At 39.4% G+C, this 12,969-nt stretch overlaps 1 protein-coding gene across 3 annotated transcripts in view; it reads right to left on the bottom strand.

The window, feature by feature from the left end:
• LOC104351288 (cadherin-6) overlaps positions 1-10,982 on the bottom strand; it is a 47,354-nt gene extending 36,372 nt beyond the window's left edge. For all 3 annotated transcript variants that reach the window (XM_009957352.2, XM_086469093.1, XM_086469094.1), the window contains exon 1: positions 10,755-10,982. In XM_009957352.2, coding sequence (XP_009955654.2) covers positions 10,755-10,982 — 228 coding nt within the window. The remainder of the gene's footprint in view (positions 1-10,754) is intronic.
• Positions 10,983-12,969: the final 1,987 nt, after the last annotated feature.

Below are 12,969 nucleotides of genomic sequence, written 5' to 3'. Positions count from 1 at the left end.
TTCAGAAGCTGGGGAAAAGAAAAATACCTCCATGCTGTCATGTTCTACAACTTGGTTTCTAAACAAAAGTTTGTGTCATGTAAACAGATAATTAAGGATTTGTGTGGGACAGCAGGTACAATCTAAAAGGCTGCACATTTAAATCTCGACACGACCCTCTTGAGGAAGGCTGCTCAACTAGGAATATGTTTATGGGAAACCTTAGCCAAGGCTGCTGTTGAGTAGATCCTTCTCTCCGAGCTTTCCTCAAAGTGTGTTAGTCAGCATGTGAAGGGATAGCTCACGTAATTTGGATGATGCAACAGAAGGACGTAGGCCCTTTAGAAAGGTGGAGACAGGAAGGCAAGGAGGTAGAAAAAGATCAGCTCAGGTAGATGGAGATTTGCTTTGGCATAGGTGACAAATCAGTCAAGATCTTGTGGGTAAGACCCATAAAAAGACATTAAAGTAGGCATCTGCTACAGAGTGCCTGCTCAAAGAAATGAAATAGATGAAGCCTTCTTTAGACAGACGGAGGAAACTCTAGGATTGCAGGCCATAGTACTCATGGGGGACTCCAGTCATTCTGATGGAAGGGCAATATGTCTGTGTGCAAGCAACGCAGGTTTCTACAGAAAGTCAAAAGACAATTTCTTGACCCAGGTGATTGACAAGTTGACCAGAGGATGCGTTATGTTGGACTCATTACTCATGAATAAAAAAGAACTGTTCAGGGATGTGAAAGTACAATTTGCCCACAGGCCCTAAAGATCCTTGAGCCTAGCAGGAAATTATGGTGGAGGGAAGCGTTATCCACAGCAGAGAAAAAAAAATCAATTAGGAGCCTTTTAAGTACATTGGACAAACTTACTTTCGTAGGACAACACTGGATGCGCCTAAGGATGGTAATGAAATGTTTTCTTTCTATAATGTTTGAAAAATCACAGTCACTGGGGAAGGTTCGTAAATTCTGAAAATAGGGAAAGTCACACCCATTCTAAAGAAAGGCAAGAAGAAAGATCTCGGAACTAGAGACAGGCCAGCTATACCTCAGTTCCAGGGAAGGTTATAAAGCAAATCTCCTTGGAAGCTAAATCCAGGTACATGAAGAAAAAGAAGGTGATTTGGAACAACCAACATGGATTCAGTAGTGGAAAATCATGCTTAACTAACCTGATTGCCTTCCGTAATGGCATGGATGGCACTGTGGACAAGTAGAGAGCAGTGGATACTGCATGACTTTAGTAAGGCCTTTGACACAGTCTCTCACAGTACCCTGACAGACAGATCAGTGAGATATGGACTGGGAAAATGTCCAATAAGGCGAATGGAAATTGTCTGGATAGCCAAGGTCAAAGGGTTGTGATCTGTGGTATGAAGTCTGACTGGTGGCTGATTGCTAGTGATGTTCCTCAGGGGTTGATACTGGAGATCAGTGCTGCTTAATGTCTTTATTAATGACCCAGATGATGGAATGCACCCTCAGCAGTTTTGTAAATCATGAAAGATGAATATTGCTTGGGTGAAGCGCTCTCAGTATTGAGAAGGTAGAGCTGCTATCTGGAGGGACCTCAACAGCCTGGAGAAATGGACTGATTGAAACATCATGAAGTTCAGCACAGGCAAATGCAAACTCCTCCATCTGTGTTGTAATAATCACTTGCAGCAGTAGAGACTTGATAGAAATCTGTTTTGCAGTGAAGTATCTGGGCATTCTGGTAGATAAGAAATTGAGCATGAATCATCAGTGTGCCCTTGCTGAGAAGAAAGCCAATGAGTTTGTTTCAGCAAAAGTATAGCCTGTTGATTGCGGGCATTGATCATTCTCTATTTAGAGTTTCTGAGAATACAACTGGAGTATTGCATCTAATTTTGCCCCTCCTCTGTACAAGAAACATGTTAACATATTGCAGTGAGTTTACAGAAGGATTACCAGGAGGGTTAGAGGGGGCTGGAGCATATGATGTATGAGGAGAGGAGAGAGAAACGGTTTCTAGAACTGTTGTTTACAATTACCTAATGGGAGAGTGTAGAGAAGGGAGAGCTAGAGAAAACAGTGACAGGATGAGAGTCAATAGGCAAAAGTCGCAATCAGGTAAATTCTGATTAGATATTAGGAGGAAAAAAAAAAAAAAAGGAGAGATGGTTAAGCACTGAGAGAAGTGCCCAGGGAAGTTGTGGAATCTCCATCCTTGGAAATACACAAAACTTGACAAGACACTGCCCTGAGCAACCTGCTCTAATTGGACCTGCTTTGAGGAGAGGGTTACACCAGATAGCCTGTAGGAGTTTCTTCCAGCCTTAATTATTCTGTGATTCTATCTGGCAGGACTGATATTCAGTCCCAGGCTTCAGGTATGGGAATGTGGGTTCATTTTGACTGGAGAGTCTGGAATTCTTTTGGTGAGAATACTTGTGTCTACGCTCTCCCAATTATATCATATCTAGTATTCATGAAAGAAAAGAATTCTCTCTGAAGCACATATAATTGGTGTGATCCTATCAGTCTAAATAATCTAAAAGGAATTTTTCATAAAATATTTTCTGTAGGTAAAACAACAGATATTTGCATGAGGTGGGTTTATCAGGTGAATGGTGTAGATCCCGACAGATTTTGTTACTTGGAAGTATTGTGAAGCTCAAGCTTACACCAGTTTACAATCACCATGAATACATGTGCAAGAGTTTTCATCCACAGGGCACTAATTCTTTGCCCCTTGTCAGTTGTTATTCTCTATGTGTACAGGACATTCTGTGAGGAATTTTAGCAGTTGTAAGCAGCATTAACTCTGCTTTAAGCAACTGACCTGAAATGTGTAAAACCACAGGAAGAGCATGGAGTGGAAAGAAACTATGTATGCTCTGACACCTCTGCTTCATGCCCTTTAAATCCTCTGCCAGTGCCCCGATCAGCTTGATTGCAAGCGCTGCTAGGTAAGAGGAAGTGTGTCATAGAGCAAAGGTACAGTTATACTGTTTGGTTCTGTCTTTTAGGGAGAACTTAACCTTCCATTAATGATAACATGATGCTAAACACAGAAGTTATACAAATGACTTGACTTGATGTTGCCTTCCAACATGAAGATATAGTATGGGCAAAGCTGACAAACATGTGAAAGATGACTGAATGATCATTATGTGAGTCTGTGCAGGACAGTAACACCTTCTTTGTCCCAACAGCCATCTAATGGTGAAATATTGTTTGATGTTTTACAAGAAACAAAGTAAGAAATATTGCCAGATAGATTATATCCCTATACAGAGAGGCCATTCCAGCTGAGCTCTTGTACAACACGGCATACACAAGCGGAGGAGAGGACTGCAGTCTTCATTGAATGATATGACTCCAAAATAAGCAACTCTGCAAAGAAAACAGTGGGAATTACAGTTCTAGCATAAACATGTGCTGGTCTGTTCTTCCCGTTCTCCTTTAATGCATGTTTTGAACTCCTAGCTTGCTCAGTGTTTTATTTCTTTTCAACCTTTGTTGTTCTGGGTTTTTTTTTTGGTGAAATTAGAAGAGAGAAAGGATTGATATTTTTCCTTTCTCTTTTGCTTGCAGAGGGTGATTCTTCCCTTTTCTTCATCTGCCACCTCAGCCTTTCATGATAACTACCAGCTTCACTGAATCCTGAAGTACTTGGAAGTGCATACTGGGGTTTGTTTCAGCCCATTAATGGTGAAAGCAAGCCACAGTCTGCATTAGCACGTACAGATCAGCAGTAGGTTTTCACATCACAACACATTTTCAGTTCGTGTTTTGAAATGTTACACAGACTGGCCACAGCTCTCAATCTGCTACTGCCCCGTGTTCACCAGTGGGAGAAACAGCAGCAAAAGAAAAAGGAGTCACACACAATATGAGTTTCATCTAGTAAAAAGATTTCTCTAAGCTTTGTGGTTTGATATTTTTGGTGAGCCAACTGTAAACAACAAATGGGGGAGTAACAATGGTTCTTCATCTTGAGCCTGAAAGCGGGAATTTTTTTAGGTGTCGCTAGTCTACAAGTTCTATATTCATGACATTGCAGCTTTATAGTGAGGACTTTACGGTGTTATACAAACAAATAATAAAATCATAATCACAGCTCCAAAGACCAGCGATCTAAGTAATCCAAAATAATGCATGAACTTCACCTGCAGTCTCTTCTTGGGATGGAAGATTAATGTGTTCAGCCATTTTTCTATAGCCTGAAGTCTAGGGGTACACAATTCAGGAAGACATGCAGATTGCTAACAAGAGTAGGACAGGGTGATCTGTGAAAAGATGTGGCCTAAAATGTAAGCTGTGGTATGAGAGGGTCACTAGCATACGGAAAAGAAAATTGTTCAGTTCAGAGCACAAAAAATGAAAAATAAGAATTAAGAGAAATATTGGCTTGAGGGTCCCAGGATTTTCTTGCTTCTCTAGGTGGAATGGGAAGGAGGGAAACAGGTTATGCACTTACACTGTAAGTACCACCATGTGCCATAATGTAGGAAATGTGGTATGTTTGAAACAGATGGTTGTAAAGCTCTTGTATTGTGTATCATATCTGGATACAAGGATGATGCCAAGTAGATTCACAATTATGATGATCGTAAACATTAACTATGCTATATTTCCTGCCTTCTTGTTTTCTGAATAACATTCTTGCCCATCCCACCCGTTTCTCATTATCTCCTTTCTTAGCCCCCATATGACAGTTTAAAATCTGCAAGCTGTGTCTGGATTGTCATCCTGGGCCTCTAACCTCTCAACTGTCCCTCATTTCAGTTATCTCTGTTCCACAGAGACCAACAGTACAGAGAACTTCTATCAGTGCCAGTAAATCTTTCAAAGAGGAATATAAGACAAGTGTGTGTATGTGTGTGCAATTCAATATAGGAATGAAGGGCACTTGGGAAAGTCAAGTGGTGGAACATGAAATATGAAAGATTGATGAGGAATAAAGGAAGCGCAGATGCGCCATGGCATTTGTTCTGCTTTTAAGAGAATGACAAGTATTCATCCTATTGAAGTGGGAGGCAGGTCATCTAATCATTTAAATAGAGGAGTGGAAAGGAGGTAAAAACTCTGATTTTTTTTTTTTGTTTGTTTTACATTTCAGTGTAGAAATTTCTGACCTTTAGGTATGCATAAGGTCATTTAACCTCCCTGTACATCACTTTCCTCATGTGTAAAAGGCTGGTCTTAATGCTACTTTCACTACAGAGTTAAACATATCATTGCAATTAACTAACATTGGCACACGTAAAGGACCCTGCGACTTTCTTGTCACGAACAAGAGCAGAAGTCCCATAAATGGCTCACAAAAGCCCTATGTCCTGCTAAGAGAGAGGTTCCTCTGCAGAGAGTGGTGCAGACAGCTGTTAGTGCTCCCTAAGAACCACAGCACCCTCACACAAATGCTGTGCTGGAGGGAGCCTAAATCTGGAAGGAGGCAAAACTTTAGTCCTCCTGCTCCTGCATGGTAAAGGTTGTGGAGGTTCTCTGACAGGCACAGCCTAAAGTCAAATTTCATTTCCACATTTAGCTGTGGAAAAACACCATTGAGGACTTGCCAGGCACAGGGGTCCAGCCCAGAGCCTTGGGTACACTGTGGGTAATGCTGCAACCACACAGCACCTCAGATTGACTGATGCAACCTAGGGCTGACCGATAGCTGTCTTCAGTTTTTATGTGAGCCACTTCAAGCTCAGGAATTGTTCGTGTCTGAGAGGTCATTCAGAGACTTGAAGTCTGTCTCCTGGGCTGCAAGTTCTCCTGGAAGCAGAGTGCACAATCTAGACCTACAGAAAGTATATTCTGAGTGTGAAAAAAAAAAAAAAAGAAAACGGTTTTGAGTAGTGTCCCTGAATAAACAGAAGTAACACATGGCACTTTTAATTTTAGGCCTTGCAAATCTAACAACTAGTCACTGTGTTTGGAATAGGAAACTGAAAGCATCAGGTGTATATTATTGTGCATTAAATGGTAAAGAAAACAAATACTGAGCAAGTATTTGCCAACAGAATTGCATAAAGGATGCTAAAAGTGAAGATGGGAAGAGTGATTTTAGTTTGATTTTCCACATCTTGCTTTTTTGAGGGAACAAAAGTTTTTATGATAAATACAGAATACTAGTGTACTAAAGATCTGAGAGAAAGTGCAGGTTTCTATTGCTAGTTATCATGTCACCGAATTAAGATATGATACCTTTTAACCATTGGAGTAATGTGACCCATTACTGCCTCAAATGCTGAAAATGCATGGACTGCATTACATGACAATAATTTTCCTTGTTTAAATAGCCCCTCGTGTGTGCTCACAGCCAGATATTTTTGTCTCAGTATGTCACTTAGAATGGTTTGGAGAGATTCTATCTTTTGTTTGATTTCCTCCTAGTGAAATACACTGCAAGGAATGGTTCTGCTTGCCTTCAGAACAGTTGCAGCCAGAAGTAAAATCAGGCAAAAGAAAGAAAAACAGTACTGAAACTATATTGTGAAATCACTTAGTTTATCCCCTCCTCCTCCAAAGCAGGATCAGCAGTACCTTAAACCATTTCTGACAGAGGGGAATTTATCTTTCCCAGTGGTTCTTTTAACAACAAACAAAAGGATTCTGGTTTTGCCTACAGTAATTCAGTACCCTTTCTGCTTTGCCAAGCCACATAGCAGCAGGAATTTGACTTTATCTTCCTTGAAAAATGGAGTTGTCAGCAGAGGATGATTGTTTATGATAGGTTGTACAGGTAGTAACATCAGATAGCTTCCAGGCAAGCATACTGCTTGAACTATATGAACATCAATAAGACACAGCAAAAATGAAAATTGTGTCTGGAAGTTTCCTTTTAGTGCTGGACAGAGAGAGTGTGACAAAACCATTCCACAGTTGTGCATGTTGTTATCGGGAAAACATGTTGCTCTTTTCCACTGCAGGCTGCCAGAAACTGTTTCTGGGTTAATGAGTAAGGTTTAAGACTTATTGAGATCTTTCTTTAGTCTAAAAGAAAGCGGCATCCTATCCCTTTACATAACAATGATTTGTAGGTGCTCTAACAAGACCACTCAGTGATGGATGCCAGTACATGGATTTTATGTAGCCAATGGGACAGCTGTTCAGACATCAACTGCGTACAAATGGTAACTATACCTTTGAGTATAATCTTGGAACAGGGCAGATTTTTTTCATTCTTTTGCCCTGAAGACCTCTAAGGGACGTAGCATGTATTTCTATATACAGCTGCACTACCACTTCATAATTTACCTGTGATTTAGAGATGCATTCACCTCAGCCCTTTAAAATTGTACTAAGCAGCCACAGGTACAACTAGATCTCTTTTAAAACCCAACCCAAATGTTGCAGATTTTGGCTAGGTAGTAGTGCTGGGCAGTTCTCTACTTTGATGCTCATGTAAACCTTTTATTTTATTTTGGGATTGAGTCCCTGCCAAGTGCCATAATTTCTGAACCAGAGAAAAGATATCTTCAGGTTAAATGTCACTGTGCCCATCAATCACACTTCAATGAATAGCTGCAGTTCAGAAGTGCAATGAATAATTCCAGTCTCTAGAACTCTTCTGCAAGTTCCTTGTATTATTATGTCTGAGACTAACCAAGACTGGAGGTGTGAATTTCTATACTGTATAAAAGGCTTTATTTCGTGAATATACAGGAATGAAATTCAGGAGTACAAGGACTGGATAATAAAGTGATGGCTCTGGTGTCAGAGACACAGCATACAATCAACTGTTAATTGGTAACACTGAGAGCTTCCTGTTGGCAGCCACATACCCTTGTCCAGTGGGATACAACAGTGTATTTGGGCTGAGAGTAAAGTGTGTAGCACACAAAACTGCAGAGCACTTTTTAATAGCTGACAGCATCCATAGGTACCAGAAAAGGGCTGCTTTGTTTTGTCTGTGCTTAGGCAATTATCTCCTAAAAGATGAAAAGCATTTGGGTTCACTGGACATAGAGTATGCAGGATATGGAACACAGTAGGGCTCTGGTCCATGACTCGGATGATGCTTCAGCGTTGATCCAGTACCGCCTTGTGCTCTGTCTTCAGAGAGTTTACCTTTCTTTTTTATTATCTCAAACCTGAATGCATTCCCCTTCACTATTCTTCCCTTTCTCTCTAAAACTATTGTGATATAGATGTGTTTTTTGTGGTATAAACAGTTACAGGATATTACAACTGTAATTTGGGCAGTTTATATAAATAATGCTGTCAGAATCTTTCACAACAGACTACTTATATCTCAAATTTTTATGTAGATGTTTGAACTAAACAGATGTTAACAAATGAAAAGACAAAAATAAAATCAGCCTGAGCAAAAGATTTTTTTTGCTTGTAGCTTATATGGAATAATTTTTTAATAATTATGTCATTCCCCACCAGCTTTAACCACTAAATACAAAAAAACCCCAGAAGATCCAGGTCTGACTGCTTATGCAGTAAGACATAAGCACAATTCCCTTTTACATACCTACATTGTTACTGTTTTAAAAGATATTCCTGTTCTCATTTCTTTGTGATATAAGAGAATAAAAAGACTATAACTGAATGCTCTTCCCATTTTTGGTTCATATTTAAGGATAACATTTAGTCCTCTGAGAAAAAATATGCTTCATTATCCTCATTTGCCCACACCAATCAAGTTTAATTGCTCAATTAAATTGCCTGGTTACCTCAATTTGGAGACATTCGGCTGTTTCTATCATTTATCCTCACACCAATACTCAACTTTCTCTAATAATAAATGGCTGCTCTTCCATGCCTCTTGGCTAATTGTTCAATTACAAGGGTGTGAGCAGTTCTGGCATTTGAAAGACGTGTGAAAGGCCACTTGCGAACAGCCCAGGAACACAGAACCAATGACATTTATACATTATGTGTTGTTTCTATGCTTTGTAATAATAAGTGTATTAAAGTACCAATAGGTAGAAGAACAACTTTTAAAAATAAAATCTACAATTTTCTCTCTCTCAGTGACTCCGGTTCAAACTTCCTTGGTGTCCTGGTCCAACTAGGCCATTTTTAAACTGTCTCTCAGCAAACTCATCCTGCAGGAATATTCACTTCCCCATCAGTCCCTCTGAAGCCAATAGCTTCTATTCTAATTCTGCAGTGGAGAGAACGGCTGAGCAAGTTTAATGTCAAAATTCACATTGAAAATGACAGGCTGTAGGACTCACCTCAGGACCACATGTTTTGTCTTCGGAGAAATAGAGCCCCATTCACAGTAGACTATGAAACAGGAGAGTGTGTGGAGGACTGCTGTCTTTCAATATTTTTTTTTCCTTGATTCCATATTTTTTAGCTGTTGTGTTTTTTTTTTTTTTCTTCATTGTCTCATCTTCTGTTTTTATTTGTGTTCTCTTTAGGTAACATTTTTCTCCCGATTCCTATCCTCCACCCCCATTTGATCTCCTTTTCCTCTCCTCTATCTTGATTTCTCTTTGTAAAGTTTCCCCTCCTTCCACCTTTGTCTTTCAAGTTCTTCCCTCTTATTCTCTTCTGGATTTTTTTCTTACCCTCTTATCTTCCTTCTCTGCCCCTCCTCTCTGAGGACTTTCTGCCTTCAGCTTTTTCCTGTAGATTGGGCTCAATGGTACCCTTCATGAATGCTGTTTATTCTGGTCAGAACTCTATGAGTATTACACCAGCTGAGTAGCTCTTCATTTGAATCATGCCTTGCAGCCATTTAGCAGGAAAGGAGTGTCACATCCAACTTTGACTGACAGCTGATTGGCAGGCAAGAAAAGCAGCCACCATCTCTCATGGGAATGTTCAGAAGCTTGCACAGGGGGATAAAATGTCAAACCACTGTGATCTGCAGCCTTTGCTAAGAGGCTTGAGAGATCAAACTAGATCAGACACAAACCCCTTTTAGTTTGGAAAACTAAACTGTATTGTTTCTGCTTTGAATGTCATCATCAATACCTTAATTTCTGCATTCTGCAGAAGACTATGGCACCTTGGGCAGTATAGACTTTCTCTAGACTTAACATGAGTGCATTAGCTCTACAGTTCATATAAAGGTTGTTACCTACATGGGGGTCTGCTGCTCAGGGAGACTCATTCTCAGAGTTAAGCTGTGAGGGGTTTTTTAAATTACTATTATTTTTTAGAGACTCTTTTCTAACTGTCAGCCTGCTTTGAGCTTAGAAATTTTCAGCTGCCTGTTGCTTCTTAGTGTGTAAGCACAGTGTGCTTCACCTCTTTGTAATAGCATGGCTTGTGGTACTAAGGTCATGTCACAGAGGCTTCAGTGGCACCACAAAACCTCATCAGAAAATGGCTGCAGCACTGTTGTGTGCTGTGGGGAATAAAAAGGGAAACGGTTGCCTTTTGCAGGGTAGAGAGAATCCTCACCAAAATACGGATACTGTGAATCCTAAATATCTTGGACCAAAACCTCTTCTGGTTCACATAGTTTGACTCTAGCAAAATTAAGGAGCTTGAGAGAAAATGTGTATTACATTTTAAAGCTAAAAATCTGGCCTAGACAACCCTATAATTAAGCCGCGTTATTTCCAAGCAAAAATAAAAAGGAAAATCTTTAACATAATTGTGCATGATTGGCCATGGGAAAATGACGGTTAAGCAAGGAACTTCCTGTTGTTGATTACAATTTGAAGCTGAAGTGTACTAAGCTTTCTGATGAATTACTCCTCAGCAGAAGCTGGGAGGACAGGAAGGCAAACTAAAAGTTGTAGCAGGCATTGTTCTTACCTGCTTGCTATTGCTATGGCTTTCCAGTGCTTCTAAAATCAAAACATAGATGCATATGAAAGAATCTTACCTTGCCAACATATTGGTAGTCAGTTCCTGTGTATTCCTCCAATAAAAAGAACTGATTCCACATCCAGCTCCTTTTGGAACGATGGAGGTCTCGCCTGCTGTTTCCAGACAGTACTAAAACCATTTCCTTTTCTGGAAAGCCACTAGTCCTTTTGGATAATGGAGTTAAGAAACTTTGGTGGGGCTGACCAGCCCAAAGCAGCAGCCAGAAGCAATGGTAAGTTCTCATCACGGCAACACAAGATGGTCTAAATAATGACTTTTTGTCTTGTCCTCAAACTAACCTACTTTACTGCACTGAATCCAATCTCATGCCGTCTTCCTTTTTTAAATAGTCTTTGCAGTCTCAAAGGATCTCTGAAAAGAAAAATAACAACTTTTTGAGCATTTTCAAAGGTACTTAACACTCATCACTACAGCAAATAAGTCCAAAAAGTAGAAGAGTCATAGTGACTGTTGAAAAGCTGGGCTGTTTCTGGTTCAAAATGTCACAAGTGGTCCTTCAAATACCCTGAGTGAATCTATATTGAGTAGGAGGAAGGAGTCCTGATGGTTGGGTTTGTGGAGATTTTTTTTTGCCTTTAACTCCACTTCTATTCATCAACTAAGGCAAACCAGACATTTCTTTTTACTGCCTGAACTTTGGGATGTAACTGATTAGTTTCTAATGGGGGATCTTGATGAGGTTACCTTATTACATCAAAGAAGGGCTAGCAATAGTGCACACTGTCTTCCCAGGAGGCATTCCACTGCCCTAGTTATGGGCTGAAGAGCCTGGATTTAGATAACTCCAGGATTTTTCCCTCAAGTTGAAGGAGTTTTGCCTTTGACTTCATTGAGGAAGGGTCACATAAACAGGTTAGTGAAATAAATGTGCATATTTGTAAATATATCCCACACATTAGGCCTGTTTTATACTGCATAGGAAGTTAAGTGGACATTTTGGTGTTCTCAGTTACCTATTGCTAGAGTTTTGTACCGAGTTTTGGATCTTTAAATACATAGTTATATATGTAAATGCTTTCACTAATAACTTCTAAAATAAAAAAATTCAGCTAGTTCACCACTACCTGTGGGTTCTTACTAGCTACTGCTTCCTACTATTATTAATACTAAATATCTGTACACTTACAAAATAATTATGAACATGAACTCTATCTCTGAAGACTGCATGATTTTTGTCATGAAAAAACCTGTACATATAGTACCACAGTGTAGTGCGGACAGTTCTTCTGTTTTTAAAAAAGTGGAAAGCTTCTATTCAGGAAGAAGAAATGATATTATGTGTCTCGGGTAACCAGTCATGCAAAATGCCCAGCGAACAGCTTTGAAACATTTTATAACATGAAGAAATCAGAATTAATTGACAGAAACATTCCACCACATATATTTTTAATAAACACTTTGTTAAATTTTTAGTTCAAAGAGATCCATACTCTTAGAGAAGGTTCATTTGATTAATTTTCATTTGGTTTCAAACAGATGCTCTTTGGATTAGTTATTTTTTTCAATATTCTGATCAAAAACCCAATAAATCATTCTGAACCAGCTCAAAGTTCAACACAGCAGCTCTCAATATTTGTAAATAAAGATTGTGGAATGACAGTCTGACTATACCAAATTGAAAAGAGATTTTTTTTTAAATTTTATTTTGTAAGCATTTCACACAACACTATTTGGATCATATTCTATATCAAAGGCAAATTTTTTCCCTATATTACGTGTTTTGGTTTTTTAAAGGTGTAAATCAGGCAGAATTTTGCCTTTGACTTACAGTGATGGAGTTAAAGCATTTACAATGCCTCGGGTTAGCCACTCTTCTGATTGTCATTGTTAATAATAAATCGTACCAAATAACCCCAAGTCTCTTACAGTTCCTCTTAGTAAATCATTTTCTATAAAGAAATACCACTTAGCCTTTAGATGGATAGTAGGTAATGGAACAGGGCTGTTCAAACAATATTGTTTTACTGCTTCACAAGGTAACATACTGTAAAAAGGTAACTTTGGTTGAGAAGTCTGTTTTTAGCATTAAGAGGAAGAATGGGAAAGGTACAATTAAATCTGAAGCAGTGTCATTTCCTCTGGAGAAGAGGGAAGGTTTCTAGTTAGCTCTCATTAACGCCAGTGAACTTTCTGTAGGTAAAACCAACTCTGTCCTGCAGGTCATGGGAGCTGTGCCCACGCAAGGCTTTGAGTGTTGTGAGATAGACACA

The sequence above is a fragment of the Leptosomus discolor genome, chromosome 8 (assembly GCF_034619465.1).
Source record: "Leptosomus discolor isolate bLepDis1 chromosome 8, bLepDis1.hap2, whole genome shotgun sequence".
NCBI lineage: Eukaryota > Metazoa > Chordata > Aves > Leptosomiformes > Leptosomidae > Leptosomus > Leptosomus discolor.
Note: the sequence above shows the minus strand (reverse complement) of the source record. Positions and strands in the feature narration are given on the sequence as shown.